This window comes from Alternaria arbusti (genome assembly GCF_024043155.1).
Source record: "Alternaria arbusti strain BMP 1465 chromosome Unknown scaffold_14, whole genome shotgun sequence".
NCBI lineage: Eukaryota > Fungi > Ascomycota > Dothideomycetes > Pleosporales > Pleosporaceae > Alternaria > Alternaria arbusti.
In genome coordinates this window covers 537047-554852 of record NW_026249954.1, presented here as the reverse complement: position 1 = coordinate 554852, position 17806 = coordinate 537047, and the positions used below count along the sequence as shown (strand labels likewise).

General features: G+C 55.2%; 7 protein-coding genes across 7 annotated transcripts; 2 read left to right on the top strand and 5 right to left on the bottom strand.

Annotated features, from left to right (window-relative positions):
* Positions 1 to 153: 153 nt before the first annotated feature.
* On the bottom strand, positions 154 to 1494 carry J4E86_008750 (uncharacterized protein; the record flags this gene model as incomplete). Its single annotated transcript, XM_051449260.1, has 2 exons — positions 154 to 1229; positions 1302 to 1494. 2 exons carry the CDS (start codon positions 1492 to 1494, stop codon positions 154 to 156), a joined length of 1269 nt encoding a protein of 422 aa, XP_051299679.1.
* A 1530-nt stretch (positions 1495 to 3024) lies between these two features.
* J4E86_008749 (uncharacterized protein) lies at positions 3025 to 5130 on the top strand (the record flags this gene model as incomplete). The annotated part of the gene is made up of 2 exons (XM_051449259.1): positions 3025 to 3328; positions 3509 to 5130. The coding sequence occupies 2 exons, from the start codon at positions 3025 to 3027 to the stop codon at positions 5128 to 5130; spliced, it is 1926 nt and encodes a 641-aa protein (XP_051299678.1).
* Positions 5131 to 5487: 357 nt separating this feature from the next.
* Positions 5488 to 7355, bottom strand: J4E86_008748 (uncharacterized protein; the record flags this gene model as incomplete). The annotated part of the gene is made up of 3 exons (XM_051449258.1): positions 5488 to 5793; positions 5996 to 6373; positions 6438 to 7355. 3 exons carry the CDS (start codon positions 7353 to 7355, stop codon positions 5488 to 5490), a joined length of 1602 nt encoding a protein of 533 aa, XP_051299677.1.
* A 1488-nt stretch (positions 7356 to 8843) lies between these two features.
* Positions 8844 to 10173, bottom strand: J4E86_008747 (uncharacterized protein; the record flags this gene model as incomplete). Its single annotated transcript, XM_051449257.1, has 3 exons — positions 8844 to 9569; positions 9622 to 9869; positions 9933 to 10173. 3 exons carry the CDS (start codon positions 10171 to 10173, stop codon positions 8844 to 8846), a joined length of 1215 nt encoding a protein of 404 aa, XP_051299676.1.
* Positions 10174 to 11165: 992 nt separating this feature from the next.
* J4E86_008746 (uncharacterized protein) lies at positions 11166 to 12413 on the bottom strand (the record flags this gene model as incomplete). Its single annotated transcript, XM_051449256.1, has 1 exon — positions 11166 to 12413. One exon carries the CDS (start codon positions 12411 to 12413, stop codon positions 11166 to 11168), a length of 1248 nt encoding a protein of 415 aa, XP_051299675.1.
* Positions 12414 to 13236: 823 nt separating this feature from the next.
* J4E86_008745 (uncharacterized protein) lies at positions 13237 to 15195 on the top strand (the record flags this gene model as incomplete). Its single annotated transcript, XM_051449255.1, has 3 exons — positions 13237 to 13326; positions 13410 to 13593; positions 13643 to 15195. 3 exons carry the CDS (start codon positions 13237 to 13239, stop codon positions 15193 to 15195), a joined length of 1827 nt encoding a protein of 608 aa, XP_051299674.1.
* Positions 15196 to 15418: 223 nt separating this feature from the next.
* Positions 15419 to 17458, bottom strand: PAA1_2 (Polyamine N-acetyltransferase 1; the record flags this gene model as incomplete). Its single annotated transcript, XM_051449254.1, has 2 exons — positions 15419 to 17319; positions 17401 to 17458. The coding sequence occupies 2 exons, from the start codon at positions 17456 to 17458 to the stop codon at positions 15419 to 15421; spliced, it is 1959 nt and encodes a 652-aa protein (XP_051299673.1).
* Between the last annotated feature and the right edge of the window lie 348 nt (positions 17459 to 17806).

Below are 17806 nucleotides of genomic sequence, written 5' to 3'. Positions count from 1 at the left end.
AGACCAGGGATGATGCATGATGAAGCCACGTGCGGTAAGGTTACGATCAAAGCATGTGATCTGCTCGTTTCGTACATGCTGTGTTCAAATGAACTTTTCGTAGATTGGATATTGGAGATCAATTGTTGGCCAAAGGCCTTCCCGCTCAATATCTTACTTGTCCACTCTGATCTTCATGCCAAAGTCATTCAGTGTCTTCACGTACTCATCTCCCAGTGTTGCGGGTGTAAGAATGCCACCTCCTAGCTTACCCGCCTCGCTGTCCTCTAGCCTGCCTCGGAGAACGACTAAGGCGGCGGCACTGAGTGTCATCGCTGTGGCAACATACCCACCATGTGCGACCTCGAGGTTAGCAATCACCTTCTTTCCGTCCCCAGTGGTGCCAACACCACGGTAGTGCATGAAGTCATCCTTCATGCTCTCTTTCGACGGTCCTTGGCCTGGGCTTGGGATGACCATCTTGAAGACGGGTTCCAACAACCAGCGTGTTACTGGTATGGCAAGCAGAACGGCGACTGAAGTAAGAACGACCTTCTGTGCTAGCCCAACAAAGAAGCTGGGAGCACGCGCGTACTCGTTGAACCGGAATTTGGGACCATATTGCAGGGTGTCATCACCCGAAGACTGGTACAGACCCCACGAGCGATGTGCAATGCATACATCGACGCTTGCCATGAGTCCAGTTGTCTGGATGCCTCCAAGCTCAGGAATACTTTGTAGACCGAAAAGACTGTATGGAAAGCGTCCCGACGGTGCTGCGACGACGTTGTCTGCGCTAACCGGCGACAGCGAGTATGGGTGCATCGACTTTCCGAGATGACTGAGTGAGTATTTTTTGAAGAGTTCCAGCATAGTAAGGGATGTTCCACCACTGATTCCAGATTTGAAGTCGTAGAGTGTCATGATGGCGCGCTCGCAGGGTGCGTCGTAGCGCTTGCGCACCTCGCGTGCGAGGACGTACGCCATGATGTCTGCAGGAACAGAGTCGAGACCACATTCGGGGATGACGATGGTCTTGTTCTTCTTCGCAAGCTCATCGTATTTGGCAACCATGTCGTAGATCCATGGCACCTCACCAGTGGAGTCTAGATAGTGTGTGCCGTTGTTCACACAGGCGGCAAGGACAGGCTCGCCATAGTGCATGAAGGGGCCCACCGTCGTGATGATGAGCTTTGTCTTCTTAACAAGCGTTTCTAGCTGTTGGCGCTCAAGCTCGCATGTCTCGATAGCTAGGTCTCGTTAGCTGACCCGTCAGATTTTGTCCGTCACATATTTGTAACGCAGATTCTGTCGCCACATACCTGGCTGCTTGCGATCTGGCTTTAGCTTCGTCAATTCGTCGACTACAGCTTGCAGTTTCTTCGCATTGCGTCCAGCAACAGCCCACTTGAGATCATCCGGCAGATGGGTAGTCACCCATTCCGCAACGAGTTTTCCGGTATATCCGGTTGCTCCCAGCAAGATCAGCTCATATTGTCGCGATTCTTGAGCCATCCTGATGAGGGTGTGTGATTGAGCAAAGAAGAGACGAGGAGACAGGAAAACGTCAATCGGGGTGCAGCTAGGGGAAATTCCTAATCATTGAATACTACGCGACTCGGACAAGACCCTTCTTTTGGATGCCTGCGGTCATGCCGAGGCAGGCGCCGGCGTGCGCGGTAGATACAATATCTGCACCGCTCGCAGTACGCCTCATAAGAAGGAAGGCCGCATCGCGAGTGCTGCACTACAATACAGCTCAAGATAAAAAAATGATCGCCAGCTAACGATACCACGTACAGAGTAAGCCTTTACATGGATAGATCACGATGTGGACATGCACTATTCTCGAAATATTCTAAGCGCCTTGGCAACAGACGCTGAATTTGAGCAATGCCCCTCCACGCCGATGAATTGTATTCCTCACCGCTATCCTTGAATGGCTTTTCGGCCTCCACACAAGTTGTTGTACTCCAATCGCACGACTGAGTCATCTCTCTGGATCGGGCAATGAAGGCAGAGAAGCCTGGTGGAGGAGCGCGACAGTGCAGATGAAGCGGTCTGCTTTCTGCGACACCCACGTTTCTCGCAGTGTCGCTAATATGCAAATCTCACAGGAAGACCTGACAGCAGGATTCAAGATGATGGTAGCTACATGCAAGAAGCCGCCGCAAACATACCGCGAACTCACATCGCCCGCGTCGCGCGGTATCCTCGTCCGGCGCCTACAAGGTCGCCCGAGGCGCTACACGTAGAAATACAAGACCCGTTACATTGCTTTACTTTGTCCATACAAAGGCGGAACTTTCGAGTCGTCTTCCAACGCAGTATCGAATATACAAGGGCTGGCATTGGTAGCGCTGCACGTCACCATACGCCGAGGGAGCTTGCGCTGCAGACACATTGTTCGGCCCATCAACACCAGATTCAGCAGCTGTCGTTATCTTATCAGTGTATTCCATAGTGACGTCTTCTCGCGAAGATAAGATTGTCCAGATCTCCAGACCGTCCGGCCTTGTATGCGCGGACTTCCCACTTCAGAATGCCCCATAGACGCGAGACGGAAACCGATGCGAGTACCTTGAGGCTAAGCGCGCCTTCCGTATACCACAAGCGCATCTGACACAATCAAGAGTTGAAGAGATAGCGAAGCGGTTGAACTGAAACATATTTACACCATAGGTAACCACTCGGTGACATCGCAAGTCATCCGGACTGCTCCTTCGGGTCCCGAACACGTGGTAAGGTAAGCGCGAAGAATGACTGATCATCTAGCATCTGCCCGCCCGCAGCAGCTTTGGATCTCGTCACGCATTCTACACTACCAAAGGCGCCACTAGTCTCCACTTGGGCATCCTCTTCAGGGCTGGCAAACATCACGGGTTTCCGGGGTTGGTTGCGACTGCCTAGGAGTGTGGCTGCAGGCCAAGCCACTAGCGTCCGCTACTTAAACCACAGTCCCCGCTCTCTCGACTTGATCATCTTCCCAACTTATGAATCGCGTCGACGAGTACTTCCGCTCTTTCACTTCCAAGCATCACACCAATGGCCGAGACGTGTATAGTCTGCCTCGGCGATCTCGTCCCCCTCGACGACGGCCCTACCGCCACCGCATCATCGCTGACGACCAAGCCGCTTGAGGATGGCGCTGATGTCGACCTCCAATCACATGCCAAGGATAAGATGGCGGCCGTAGAGTCTACCAAGGAGGACGATTTGGTCGCACATTTACTGCCATGCGGCCACGATCTGCACAACGAGTGCCTCAAGCCCTGGGTCGAACGAGCGAACAGTTGCCCTATATGTCGAGCCAGTTTCAACATGGTCGAGCTCAGCGCGCGCGTTGGAGGTATGTCAGTCCTGGATGCTACGGAGCCCTGCGGTTGTGACGCTGCTATTGTTGGCTGATAGTAGCCTAGCTACTGGCTAAATGGTCAGTCAAGCTCAGCATGACCTCTACCCAAACCTATAATGTCTTGCCGCACAAGGTGGCTCTGTCAACATGGAATTTCGACTAACAACTCACCAGGACCCAAACTATCCGAGTACGCCGTGCAAGACAAGCAGCAAGTCGCCGATATCGATCCGTCCATGATCATCGACGACGACTACATACTGGAGGATGACGGAAGCTACGATGCATGCATGGTCTGTGATGAATTTGGCGACGCATCGCAGCTCATGTACTGCCATAGCTGCGAACAACTCTGCCATGTCTTCTGTGCTGGACTCGACCGGATGCCATCTCGCGGGCCCTGGTATTGCCAGGGCTGTGTTGAGAATCCTAGTCTGCTGGAAGCCGCGTCCCGACGACGACCTGCAGTACGAGGTCCCGCTGCCTGGATCAACGGCCGGAGCCGTGTGCCGCGTCACAATCATGCCCCTGACGAATGGGTGGGCGTCTGGCAGAGCGTCTGGGACCGATTGCAGTTTGACATCGAGTTCCCCTTTGACGAGGAAGAACAGTCTGAGAACCAGTCAGATGCCACGCGACGCGATGACCGTAGATGGGAGCAGCGCATGCGAGTCGCACGACAGGCCGGAGCCGGCACTCGCTTCCAAATCGCCACTGACAATGTTGTAACCGGTCGACGCCGCAACTCCAACGGCGCTACACGACCGACGAATCGAACGCTTCATCGCGAGCCACCAAAGACACCAAAAGATCCAGAGTCACAGGAAGAACTGCGGGCGTGGAACCAATTCGAGAAGGCGCGCGAGCAGCTAGCCCAAGGTGACGCACGTCCTGCCCCCAGCGTAGCGAGCACCAGTAGCCGAAGAGGCCGCAAACGCAAGTCCATCGACTCCTCTCCTGCCGATTCTGAGCCTCGCGAGCAGAAGCCAGAACGCAAGCTCAAGCGCCCTCGAACCCGTATGCACCTGGACAACGGAGAGTCATCGTCGGCAGCCGCACGCCGCAACACGGTGGCTAGCACTCACGCTCCTGCTGCTGCATCATCGCCCCCTGCAGTTCCAACCGGTGAGAGTTCAACTCCCGCGCCTGGTTTTCTGCAATCGTTGCTTCAGGAGGTCGAGGTCGACCGGTTTGCCGAGCGCGACAAGGAGATCGCCGCCCCACAGCCCCGGCGCATCATCGTGGAGCGCGCTTGTTCTCCCCAACATTCCTCCCCAGGTCTGTCGCCGGTCTACCAGAAACCTCCCGGCATGTCCACACCGCCGCCTCTTAATCTTACTCGCACCACATCACCTGTACAACAGGACCAGCAATTGTCGCCAACCTACTCGCCGTATTCCCCTGCAGACGACGACCGCCCCGGACGTCGCACACTCGCGCATCGCTCTGTCGGCCTCAGCAGCCCCCCTCGCTCGAAGGACTCGTCGCCTAGCCGGCCGACCCTCTCGTATTCTACCAAAGCTGAACTGCAGCGCATGGTTACAGCTGTGTTAAAACCCATTTACCTGAAGAAAGAAGTCACGAAACAGGAGTATACCGACGTCAATCGCGACGTATCACGTTTGCTATACGAAAAGGTTGGTGAAGCTGGTGCTGATGCGTTGGCGGATCAAGACACGCGGGAGAAATGGCAGAAGATGGCGACCACTGAAGTTGACGTTGCGCTGAAAGCTCTTCGGGTCGGTGGAGCCTCGCTTTCGCCCTCTGCTGAAGATTCTGCGTCATCGTCCTCATAAGGGGACTACAAGGGACGGATCATTCAGGCGTACGGATTGTTGGGAGGAACAGATATATGATACCACGGATCTCTTTGGGCCTGCATTTATGGAGTTGTCGGTAGCGCTTAGTTATTATAGTAATCGTATCTGCGACGTAATCCAGGAATCTTCAGCCGGAATTCGGCTTTTACGATTACCGAAAAGATATTGCAGTCCTAGTCATACATCTTACGCTTACATACATCTGCCCGGGAACTACAGACGGGAAGTCATCGATGGCTTTATAATTGATTGCTATTTCATCGTAGGTATGGTTGTGGAAGAAGTCGCGCAAGCTGACACCTGTACCTTGCACGCTTGACATGGTTAGTGCCCCTACGCGACTCTTTTAATAGTCCTGCCTTCGATACCCGTCACCGCGGTAGTCACGCTGAGAATACTCTTGTTGAGGGTAGCCTTGTTGGGATGGTGGGTACTGCTCCGAACGATAGTCTGGAGGTCCTTGATGGTAACCCTGTGTAGGTGGGGCATGGTGCTCAGATCGGTAGTCCTGAGATGGATATGATTCAGGGCGGTGATGTTGAGGTGGTTGATATTGCTGAGGAGCATAGCCTTCATGACGTGGCCCGTGATGCTCGGGTCGATAGTCTTGAGGCGGTGGGTATTGTGACGCCTGATGATCTTGGTACTCGCGTCTAGGGTCCTCTCGGTATTGATCACGGCTCTGGTACTGTGGGGGGTTGTTGTATCCCTGCGGCACATGTTCCTGTCCACTGTAACTGCCAGACGTGGGGGGTGGACGATGGTCACCGTGTGGCGGTTGTGACGGAGGTTGGTAACCTCCCCCCATGCTTGTGTTCGCAGTCGGGGATCCGACGCTTACGTTCTCGTTTCCGATATCGTCTGGGACGTTGATCTTGACGTCTGGCAGGTACCTTTGTACTTTCTGTTCTACCATGCCCTGCACGAAGACCCAGCTCTGACGCTCAAACTTGCGATGACCACCATTGACTACACCCAGTATGCTTTCTCGAAGTGTCTCTTGTACCTTTTGTACCAAAGCACGGATCTTGGAGAGCAATTTGGACTTGATGTCATCTCCAAACCCGCGATCTGCTGGACCGGACGCGTCGCGGTCGAGCTGTGAATCGAAAGGATTTCCTCCTAGTATCTTCTCGAGTGGACGTTGGAATTGATCAGGTAACAATTCGAATAGTTGTTTCTCGATTGCTCCGAGGATCTTGCGGAACTCCAAGCGAACCTAAAGATGAGTGTGTCATGTCAGTATCTTTCCCACACAAATTTCGTACAGTGATATTACTCACTTCTCGGTGGACTTTGGCGAGACCAGTGCTGAGCTTGTCACTGATGACGCGGGAGAAGCCTCCACCACTACTGCTCTCGCCATCACGACTAGAGTCATCAAAGCCTCTCGAAGTCTCCTCATTGCTGCTCTTTTTGCTCCCGAACAAATTTCCAAGGCCCTTTACCAGGTCGCCCACCTGTTCGGCAATTTCGGCTTTCGCACCATCACCCAAGTCGCGCGTGCTTGTGTTTCCACGAAGCCAGCGCTTGATGTGTTCCAGAGCTATGCGGGTGAACTGCTCAGCGAGAGGCGCGTGCTGTTGACGTAACTTGTCACCAACTGTCTGCTTAATCTCTGGGCTGATAAGTCTCGCCTTCTCCTCGGGGTTCTGAGATGCGTCCTTGATTGTGCTACTGATCATACCGAGAAGACCCCCAATCTCAAAGGACTGACCACCCTTTGACCCTCTTTCGTCGAAATGATCTTGCACGACATTCAGAGCCGATGAAAGGAAACCTCGAGCTCCAGACGAGAAATCCCCGTCTACAGATCGAGACTGCTCTGGGCCTCCTCGGTTCCCCTCCGTAAGATCGAATATATCGCGCAAATCCCCGCCCGCTTCATCAGAAATCTGACCGAAGCTACGCGTCAACTTGGCGATTTCATCCGCAAAAGGCAATGACTGTCCACCATAGGCGTCGGGTGCTGCGTCATTGAGATTCCAAGGGCCCGATCGGCTGCCATCCGACGAAGACGGCCTGTCTTTACCGAACAACGAACGAAAAGCGTCTACGACCTGGGTTTCCAGGCTGTCGATAGTCTTTTGTTGGAAGACTTCAAGTTCGGAGGCGATGCGGGGCTGGATCTGGGGCGCCAGCGAATCGACATAATCGTCGACCTTTTGCATCAAGACGTCGGGAAGACCGCGCGAAGACATGATCTGCGAGATTTGTATATATTTAGGTTGAGAGCTGCCACGGATAGAGCAGGATGGTTTAATGCTTGCTGAGGAAGAGTATAGATGAAGTAAGGTTGGAAAGTGGCTGGTGCAGGTGATAAGTGGCGTCAGCCAAGACAGGCTAGTAACGAATACTACCTAGGCAAGAGCTTCAACTGCCTCTGCTCCACGCAAACGCAGTACAGTCACTAAATGTGTTCGTGCACATGTGACATTACTCAGAGGCCGAATTCAAGAATCTGAGATTGAAGAACGATGCCTTTGATTTGCTGATATGCCGTGCGATCCGACCCAGACGAACGTGACGGCCTGGCGTCCGTCATCTTACCCGCAAGTTAAAATCAAGAAAGTCCCAAAGACCGTAAAACGAATCGACATAAAGAAGAATTGAGCGTGACCTCTCAAAGACACACCTCACCGTTTACCGTCACCATGAGCAATATAAAAGCTGCAGGCCCTCCAACTACAGCCAAGGCAGACGGCGCAGCCGGATCTCAAACACATCGCATACACGAGTCTCCACACATACCGACTGCTGGTACCATGCTTCTTGCATTTACGGGTAATCTAGCCTGCTGGATCATAACAGGCGCCATTGCCTACGTGTCACCCTCGTTACCAGCCAACGACGACTTCACGTGCCTAGTCATGGCGTTTTTGCCGCTAGAAGCATTCGCAGTCAGTTATCTCATCTTGACAGCTTCGGACAAGGGTTGGTTATCAACAACACCAATTGCAAGCGCAGCTATTGCTGGCTTCGGCATAACAACCGCGTACGTCGTTTGTTGGACTGCATGGAAGAACTTTGCGACTTTTGCATTCTGGGTCGAGGCTGGCGTCTTCCTTTCTCTCATTGTTGAGATCAGGTTCCGGCTTTTCCAATCGGCAGAAAGAGAGATTGGCGAGTTCTTGGACTTGTGAGAAAGGAAAACTGGCCGTTGTGTGAGAAGCGCGGTGGCTTAGCATCTCCCTCACGCACGAGCTTCTAATCTTACTGTAGAAGAGCGAGTTTGATGGACAACTCATACGCATTTTCGCGTGGCCTATATGCCTTGCCAGTCAACCTCAAGCAATGGCGGGCTTCATTTCGTATTCCGAATAGGCTCTTTTCACCGATTATACCCGATTGGAGCTACGACATCAAGGGATCATGAGCAGAACCTCAGGGTCAAGTGTGCGGCGCAACTAAACCACGGCTACATCATCATCACAATGGAATTATTCACTGCGTATCGCGACTGGTCGATAGGGTGGGCTGATAGACGAGGGTGGTATGGACGGAGGATGCTCATCTCGTAGCTGCTAGATCGGTTGAGACATTGAATTTACATGTCTTCTTCGCCGATAGAGACGACTAAAAAGGCCAGTTTTTGCTATCAGAGTCTTTTATTAGGGTTCGTAGGTTTAAATGATCTTATAAGTAAAATCGAAATCATCCCTCTGGCATTGCCGTCATAACGTCCACTCCTAGACAATAGCCTCAGGCCTCTCGACCCTCTTCTTCGCCGTACCCACACCTGCATGGCCTCTTTCCTGATCCTTGCCCAACCATGGCTTCAGCGCCTCACCAACCATACTCTGTCGCAGAAAGTAGATCACCTGTCCAATAATAATGAGGACAAAGGCGATGGGGTACATCCAGTGAATGTTCAATCCGAAGACCTTGACGCCAATCGCCACACCCCAGAAGCTTCCTGTGAGAAGGGAGATGTTGAAAAATGCAGCGGAGCTGAGACGGAACAGGACCGGTGCAAGGGAGTAGAAGAGGGAAAGGATGAGTGTGTATCCGGTGAGGTAGCCTCCAACCTTGGCGTTCCAAGTCGCACTGCGGAAGGCGGCGCGGTCGAAGATACCCGCTTGCGTACCGTTGATGAACATGCCCCAGAAAGCAAGTTGGCCAACAACCTCATACAGCGGCCGTTCGGAAACCAGCCACTCTTCAAATACGTTGGACAGACCGTAGAATGTGGCGCCTAGAAGCGCAAAAAGATCGCCCTTGACTTGGTCCGTAGCGCCAAAGTTGTTGGTACCGGTGATGTGATCAGAGCCGAAGATTACGCCTAGACCGCCGATGCACAGAAGGATGCCGAAAATTTGCGTGTAGTGGTAGCGGACCTTGAGGAAGAAGAAGGAAATTATTACGACAACGGCGATGGCCCAGAAGTTGATCAATTGGGCGCTGAGGATGGTGGTCTAGTCGTGTGTCAGCATGCAAGTCTACACGAGAGAATGGACAAGAACCTACGTAACGATACGCCAGAACGATGAAATAGTTGCCCTCGACATCCATGAAGGCGAGGATAAAGAACCGCCAGCCGTCTTTTATGACGACTCGCCCCCATTTCTTGAAGCCGTACTTGTAGAGGGTATACGATGTGTAGATTATGTTGAGGAGGACGTAGTTGAAGAAGGACTGGAAGGCGGGTATCGATGTACCCTCTTCCGCGAGCAGAGACGATAATGTATTTGTACCGGTGATGCAGAGAGCGAGGACTGGAAGTAATACCTTGTTAGTCTACATTTCGAACATCCAGTAATAGTGTGTTTGGTGCGTACCCTGCCCAAGGACCAATGTGATCCAGAATTGTTTCGTCTTGAGGTATTGGAACCACCGTCCCTTGGTCTGCGCATCGCGTTCTAGAACCTCATTCCCGGCCGCACCGTTATGCGACTCATTCTCAGATGTCACATATGTGCCAGCACCGGTTTTGTCATGAGCTGCCTCGGGCGCGTAGTGGCCGTGATGAGCATCTTGAACGACCACGCCCTCAGCAGGGTAAGCTTGAATCGGATTCATGGCCGTTCTCTTGATCCTGGAGGGTTCGAAAGCGCGGGAACTGAGCGCACAGGCTTGACACTGCTATCGAAAGCCTGTCGGCAAGATCGTGAGACTCGGCGTGGTGAAGTGGAGCTTTTCGCAATTGACGTGAGCGCAAAACTCCAGAAGTCGCTCACGGTGGTGTACAGTTGCGTACGATTTGGCGGCTGCGAGAGGTTGCAACTCATCCCCCAAGTGGGGGTCCGCCACATTTTAAACAACGAGGGCTGCCCTCGTTCGTTCTCGCCAGTCGCGTCCCTCGCTCTGGCCACCATGCGCGGTGGTGAAAAAAGTGTGCATGGCCTGCTGTCCAGAGCATGGGAGCTCCGCTTGTTCTTGCCTGGGTGGGGTTAAGCCTCGGAGACTAATGTACCCTTGTGGAGATGGCCGGTGCGAGAGCAAGTCGATGCACGCGTGCTGAGACTAGGCGAATCCCGATGTTGCTTTTTCGTGTGTTATCGTGCATGCTGAATGTGAAAAAGGCTGAGGGATTTGATCGTGAATGGACCGGAGGCAAGACTACGTGGTGAGATTGCATGGCTTTAGCGAAGATCGATCATTGGGGTGGGGCATGCAGCTGCATCCACAAGCCCGGATGGAACTACTGTCACAAATCCAATGCGCTCGCCACACAGTGCATGCAGAAACTTCGGGCATGATAGTGATGGGCCCGAGCACCTGGTGGAAGGAAATAATAACGGCGAACGGCAAGTGGGGCTCGTGTAGAGCAATGCAGGTCACTGAAGCGAGGTGGTGCGAGAGCAAAGTTTCTTTAGTAGGCTATCTAGAGGGGAGAAGAATACGAGGCTGTCATCGCGACTGGCCCAAACGTGTGTCGGAAACAGGAGTAGAGTTACCTACACGCCGTCTAAAACAAATCAAAACAAGACAAGCAAGACCAAAGGTAATGACTGACAACAGTTGGACATTCCGCGTACTATTACCATGCACGTGTCGCTTCAGTCGAGGTTCTACTCGGAATCCTCGTCGTCGCTGTCCGCATTCTCCAGCCACTCCTTGAACTGCTCGGCCGACTTGCGGACAGACTTGCTGACCTTGAGGTCGACATACTTTTTGCTGGCCTTGGAGCACCAGCCCTTGAGCTGGTCTTCCGAGACGAGGTCGTTCTCGTACACCTTCAACAGGATGGCCGAGACCTGAGGGATGAGCTCGGGCTTGTCGTTGCCGACGAAGCGCTCAATGCCACCAAGGAAAGCCTTCTCATGTTTGTCCGAGGTGATCATCTTCTTGAGCATGGGAGCACGGCCATCCATCTGCTTGACGATCTTCTCGGTGAAGAGGGTCTGGGGAATGACGGTAAGTGTGCGGTGCTTGGTTTCGATGCCGAGCTCCTTGGCCTTGACGTAGATGTCGACGTTGTCAAGCTTCTCAACACCGCCCTTCTCCGCGCCAGTGTCGATGATCCACTTGCCGAAAGTGTCGTAGCTGGAGCCGCCCTCGTCGTCATCCTCAATGACAAGGGCACGCTTGAGGTCGTCGGGAAGGTCCTGGGCACGAGCCCTGATGGCGGCCTCCGAGGTGTCGATGGACCACTCAACTTCCTTGGCATCCTCCTCCTCAATCTCCTTGGCGCCCTCGTTGATCTGGCGGGTCAGCTCGTCGTCGCTGCCGGCCTCGAGTGCCATGTCACCATCGTCACCGTTCTCCTCAGCGCTGTCACCGGGACTGCCGCCGTCGGGGGAGGTAGCCTCGCCGCGGGCTTCAGCCTCCTTGCGGGCACGGCGCTCAGCCTTCTTGCTGGACTTGTCCTTCTTGCCCTTCTTGGGTTCGTTCTTCAGGATGAAGGAGCTGAGCTTGAGGCGGGGGTCTACGTCGGAAATCTTTCCGCAAGCCTTGCAGTCGAGCGTGATGTTGCCATCTTTGATGTGCACGTCGGTCTCGGGGTTCTTGCACTTCTTGCAGAGGACGAACTTGGAGATGAAACCGTCGAGGTAGTCCTGGAGCTTGCTGGCGTCGTGGGCGCCGTTGATGATCCAACGGTCGTCGTTGGGGCTCGTGTTGGTCTGGGCGCCCAGCTCGAAGCCAAAGTACTTGATGACGTGAGCGGGCGGGCGGGCGAGGGACTGAGCGACGCTGCTCAGGTTGACGATGACGGTCTTGATGCCGTTGCCCTTGCCTTCAATCTTGGACTGGATGCGCTCCATCTTGTAGCGGTAGAAGGGGTCGGTGACATCGCGGCGGATGTTGACGGTAGCCATGGCGACGGTGGTGCGGGGACTGGGCGAGGGGGTGGTTAACGGTGGTGCGGCGGGCGGGCGAACGGGGTCGGATCAGCTATGTTGACGAGGGCCGAAAGAGACATGCGCAGAAGCAGTCTCTAGTACGTGTGGGTTGGGTGTGTGTGTGCGACTCGGGGTCAGGAGGGGCAGTGGATTAGCCGTTGGTTTGGTGGATGATGCTGCTTGGTATCCGCATACAGCGAAATTTTTGCAGTTTGGGGGGAGGTTCGACTCGGAAGGCGTAGCGTTGGCGCGAATACATATACTCCTGTTGTCGTGGGCGACTCTGAGGTGCGGTTGGTGCTTGGGGCCTGGAGGCGGACGTCGAGGTGGCGGTTCAGGCAGGTCGCGGGCGGGCGACGAGCAGGCGGTTGGGCGGATAGGGCAGAGTGGGCGGGTGCTGTTGCCAGTGGCAGTCACTGGTGTGGGCGAGGTCGACGGATGGATTTTGGCTGGTTCCAAGGGGAGTGTGTGCGGGCTGCGGGTGGTCGAGGGAAGTTATATGGGGTCGCGGCCTTTAGTTTTTCGAACTTGCCGAGCCACGCTAGCAGAGCGTTCTACCGTGCATACCAAACGCCCCCATCAGCCCCGCCCTGACTCAGGCCGTCGTGCGCTGCCTGGCTTTGTCACTTGGACATGGCGACGGACAAAGCGTCTGGGCGTCTACACAAACGGCGGGACATCAAACAGCTCTGCGGTGCTTTCATCGATACATGCAGGCAACCTGGGAAGCGTTTGACAGTTGCTATGTGGCCTGTATCCACCCTGAACGCCCCGCATCTCGCGGCAAACACCACCAGCCATGTCGCATCTAGCAACGTGGGCCAGCGTGTTGGTCGCCCAGCAGTCGTCGTTGAACAGGTCCAAGGCTCGCAGCAGCCTGTGTGGCTTAGTACGTCGACACTCGCTACCAGGTCCTGCAAAACCAGCCGCAGACTTTGGCGAGCCGCGCCTAGATTGCGTCACACCTGCTAGTTGCTTTTCGAACATCCCCCATTCAACGACGACGAGCTCGAGCATTCTGCCCCAGCTGCACGCCGACTTGCCAAGATGACTAGGCAGGAAGTAGACTACTCGCTGTATCTCGTGACAGACTCTACAGAGGCCATCCTCGGGAACCGAGACCTGGTCGACGTGGTTGAGCAGGCGTTACTAGGAGGTTAGTCAGCCGTAATACAACATACCACGATGTTGATCGACATGTGCAGGTGTCACCATCGTCCAATACAGAGACAAAACCTCCGACACCAGCATCCTCGTCGCGACAGCAAAGAAGCTCCACGAAAAATGCAAGGCACACAACGTCCCTCTGCTCATCAACGACCGCGTAGACGTCGCCCTCGCAGTGGGCTGTGAGGGCGTCCACATTGGCCAAGATGATATGAACGCCCACGAGGCCCGCCGTATCCTAGGTGAAGACAAAATCATCGGCGTCACCGTCTCGTCCATCCAGGAAGCGCGCACAGCCGTCGGGCAAGGAGCAGATTACCTGGGCATCGGCACGATGTATGCCACGAATACCAAAAAGAACACCAAAGACATCATCGGCATCACCGGAACAAGGAAGATACTGCACTATCTCGATCAAGGCACCGAAGCAGAGAACAAAGTCAAAACAGTATGCATCGGCGGCATCAACGCCTCAAACACCCAACGCATAATATACCAACTCTTTGCTCCAACTCCCGCCAACGCAAACCCCAAGACCATTAACGGCGTTGCCATCGTATCTGCCATAATCGGGGCTCAAGACCCCAAAGCCGCGTCTTCGCGCCTCACCCACCTCCTCAAGATAGCTCCGCCCTTTGCCCCCCAATCCCCACTCCCACACTTCTACCACCAAAACCCCCGCGACGAAATAACCTCTGTCCTCAAAGCCGCCATCTCAGCAACCAAAAAGGTAAAAGGAATGAACCCCCTCTCCCACAACATGACGAACCTCGTTGTCCAGAACTTTGCCGCAAACGTCGCCCTCTGCGTAGGCGCAAGCCCCATAATGGCAAACTACGGCGCCGAAGCCTCCGACCTGTCTAAACTAGGTGGCGCGCTGGTAGTAAACATGGGCACCGTGACACCCGATGGACTGGCAAACTACCAACAAGCCATCAACGCGTACAACGCCGCCGGCGGACCCATCATCCTCGATCCCGTGGGCGCCGGCGCGACCAGTGTGCGACGAGACGCTCTTGCCCAGCTCCTCGGCGCCGGGTATTTCGACTTGATTAAAGGAAACGAGAGCGAGATTCTCGCCGTTGCACGTGCGAGTGGGTATACGCTTGAAAGTTCGAGTCAGCAACAGCGAGGTGTGGACTCTGGTGCTTCACTCTTCTCGCTGCCCCAAAGGGCGCATATTGTTTCCCGGCTTGCGGCTCGCGAACGCACGGTTGTGCTTATGACGGGGGCTACGGATCTTGTTTCGGATGGCGCGCGCACGTATGCGGTGGCGAATGGACATGAGTATTTGGGGAGGATCACGGGGAGTGGGTGCACGTTGGGTACCACGCTATCTGCGTATCTGGCTGCGTACCATGAGGACAAGCTGTTGGCTGCTGTCGCGGGTTTGCTGCATTATGAGATTGCGGCGGAGGTTGCGGCGCAGAGGGAGGATGTCAGAGGCCCGGGGACTTTTGTTCCGGCTTTTCTGGATGAGTTGTGGAATCATGGGGAAAGGGTGGTGAAGGGAGATGTGGAGTTGAAGGATGTGGCCAAGGTGGAGTTCGTCAAGGACATGGAGGATCCTGGGTTGGTGGAGGATTTGTAGAGAGCGTAGAGGCCGCGAAGGTGTACATGGAGAGTCTTGAAGCACACAAGCAGTACGAAAGCGCAAATGTAGATGGCCAATCTGGGTATTCCTGGAGAAGAAAAGGGACTAGTACTGCACCTTTTACTTGTCACTCCCTGTCCTTTATCGTAACACAAACGCTCACTGACTTCCAACATAATTTCATCGTACATTCCTGTGTCAACACTAACGCCAAATACGTCTACCTTGCTTTTCTGTACCGTCCCTGATTCATTTCTGCCTTCAAAGCATCCTGCTGATCCGGTAACGGCGCTCTTCTCCTGATACCATCTGCACCTACACCCGCAGGTCCACCCTGCCCACCCGCAAACCCTTGCTGTTGTTGTGGCGGCGGGGGCGGCCCAGGCCATCCCGGTGGCGGCGCCCCCATACCGCCAGGTGGTGGAGGGAAGCCCGGGAATCCGGGAGGCGGCATACCTGGAGGAAGTGGTGGCATACCAGGGGGCATGCCTTGTGGAAAGCCAGGAAAGTTTGGTGGTGGAAAAGGAGGGGCTCCGTTGGCGTTTGGTGGAGGAGGTCCGTGGCCATGGGGTATAGGAGGGGGTGGTAGGGAGCCAGATGCGATGAGTTGTGCAAGGCGGGAGGGGTCCATGCCGTTGAAAGGAGGGATAGGCGCCCCGCCCGCATTTGGTGGGGGTGGAAAGGGCATACCGCCTGGTGGGGGTGGGATTGGTGGATGATTTGTGCCCCCAATACCCGGTAGAGAACTCGAAGTGCCATCTGGTGCTGTGTTGAGTCCTGGCAGCGAAAGACCAGGTGGGAGGAAGCCACCGCCTGGGTTCTTTGAAGGCATCTTCTGGTCGACCAAGCCTTCGGCCTCGTCTTCTGCCTCCTGCTCTTCTTCTTCCATCTTTTGCCGCCTGCCCTGACCGCGGTCGAACGTGCCTTGCGCCTCTGCTGCTGCTTGGCCAATGTGGTAACGGTCGTTGACGTAGTTGGTGTCGCCTGGCCGTGGACGCGTCCAGAAGCGCGTGACCCTATCGTTGGAGCCGGAGGCGAGGATGTGGCCTAACGGATGCCAGTCCATGGTCCAGACAGTGAAGTCGTGAGCATATTGCAGGCTGTGCGCGGGGTATATGGTTTGTGAGGGGGCGTTTTGCGAGTCGGCGGCGTCGTAGGGCGATATCGAGGGTGCGACGCCGGCGGGAGGGTTCTGCTCGTCGAGGAGATAGTGGTGTATGCTACCATCGACGCCGCCGGTAGACAGCAGGTTCTTGTGCATGGGATGCCATGCCATGGTGATGATGTCCTTCTCATGTCCCTTGAGCAGTAAGACGTCGCGCATCATTCGGAGATCAAAGATGCGGGCTGTGTGGTCACGGGCGCATGTTGCTAGCATGTTTCCTTGGACGGGCTCGAACATGGTTTTTGATATTGGGTTTTTATGTCCATGAAGCGTCGTCAGACAGCGCCCTGTGCGCGGGTCCCAGAACTTGACCTGGTGGTCCTTGGACCCTGATACTAGCAGTCCCTTGTGCGGATGCCAGTCGACCGACTTGACCTCCCACCCGTGTCCTGTCAACGTCGACTCTTCTGTACTCGACGCAAAGTCCCAGATCTTGAGCGTGGTGTCGTCGGCGCATGTGACGAATTTGGTGTCGGTCGGCGCGATGGACAGGCCTCGCACAGCTTCGGTGTGGGCCTGAATCTCTTTGACGTTGTTGAAGTTGGTCTGCCAGTACTTGACGACACCGGTCTGGTCGGCTGACAGGAGCCAGTCGTCGGTGGATGTGTATTCGACGGCGCGGATGGCAGCCTCGTGGGCCTGCATAATGGTCTCGAAGTTGAAGCCCATGCCGTTCCACAGCGTGAACTCGCCGCTGGTCGAGCCTGTGAGCAGGCGGCGGCCCTCTGGCGTCCACTTGACGACGTTGATGGGGTGCTTGACCTTGTTCAGAGACGAATGCACGGCTTTGGCAGGTATCGACTCGGCGGCGCTGGCGACACGTGCTGCGGGCGGCTGCATGTCGACGATGTAGCTGGCGCTCGGCCGCTCCATCTCTGGCGCGGGCGCATTCTTGTAGCGCGGGCGGCGGTTGCGCATCCACTGGACCGTCGTCGAGCCATAGTCGGTCACGGCGCCTGTGGTTGAAGTCAGTCTTTGAATCCTGCGGCAATGGCCGAATCATTCCATAGCTGAGCATGATGAACAGGCATACTGACGTTTTGGTCGGGGCCGCAAGCCTCCCTCAAAGTCCGGACGATGGTATTCGCGCTCCATGGCGTGCTGCTGCCGAAGACGCCGTTTACTCGATCACCATGGGGGGCGCGTCGGGTGCGAGGTGGTGAGTCGGGGTGCTGCGCAGGTGTTGTGTGCAGTGGAAGCGCGTGCCTCGTCGCGTTGGACGTGGGAACGTCGGCCACAGCCCAGCCACAGCGCCACACTCGACACCTGGGCGCGCTGCATCACCGTGCAGATCCCCGCTCACCAGACTCCCAACAGAATCCCGAGACGCCCTGATAACTCTATCGCCATTGTGCCAGAACCCTCGGCCATGGCGCGCTTATCCCGACTACAAATCTCCCGCCGCCCTCTCTCTGTCGTCCCTCGCTGGCTGGTTTAGTTGCT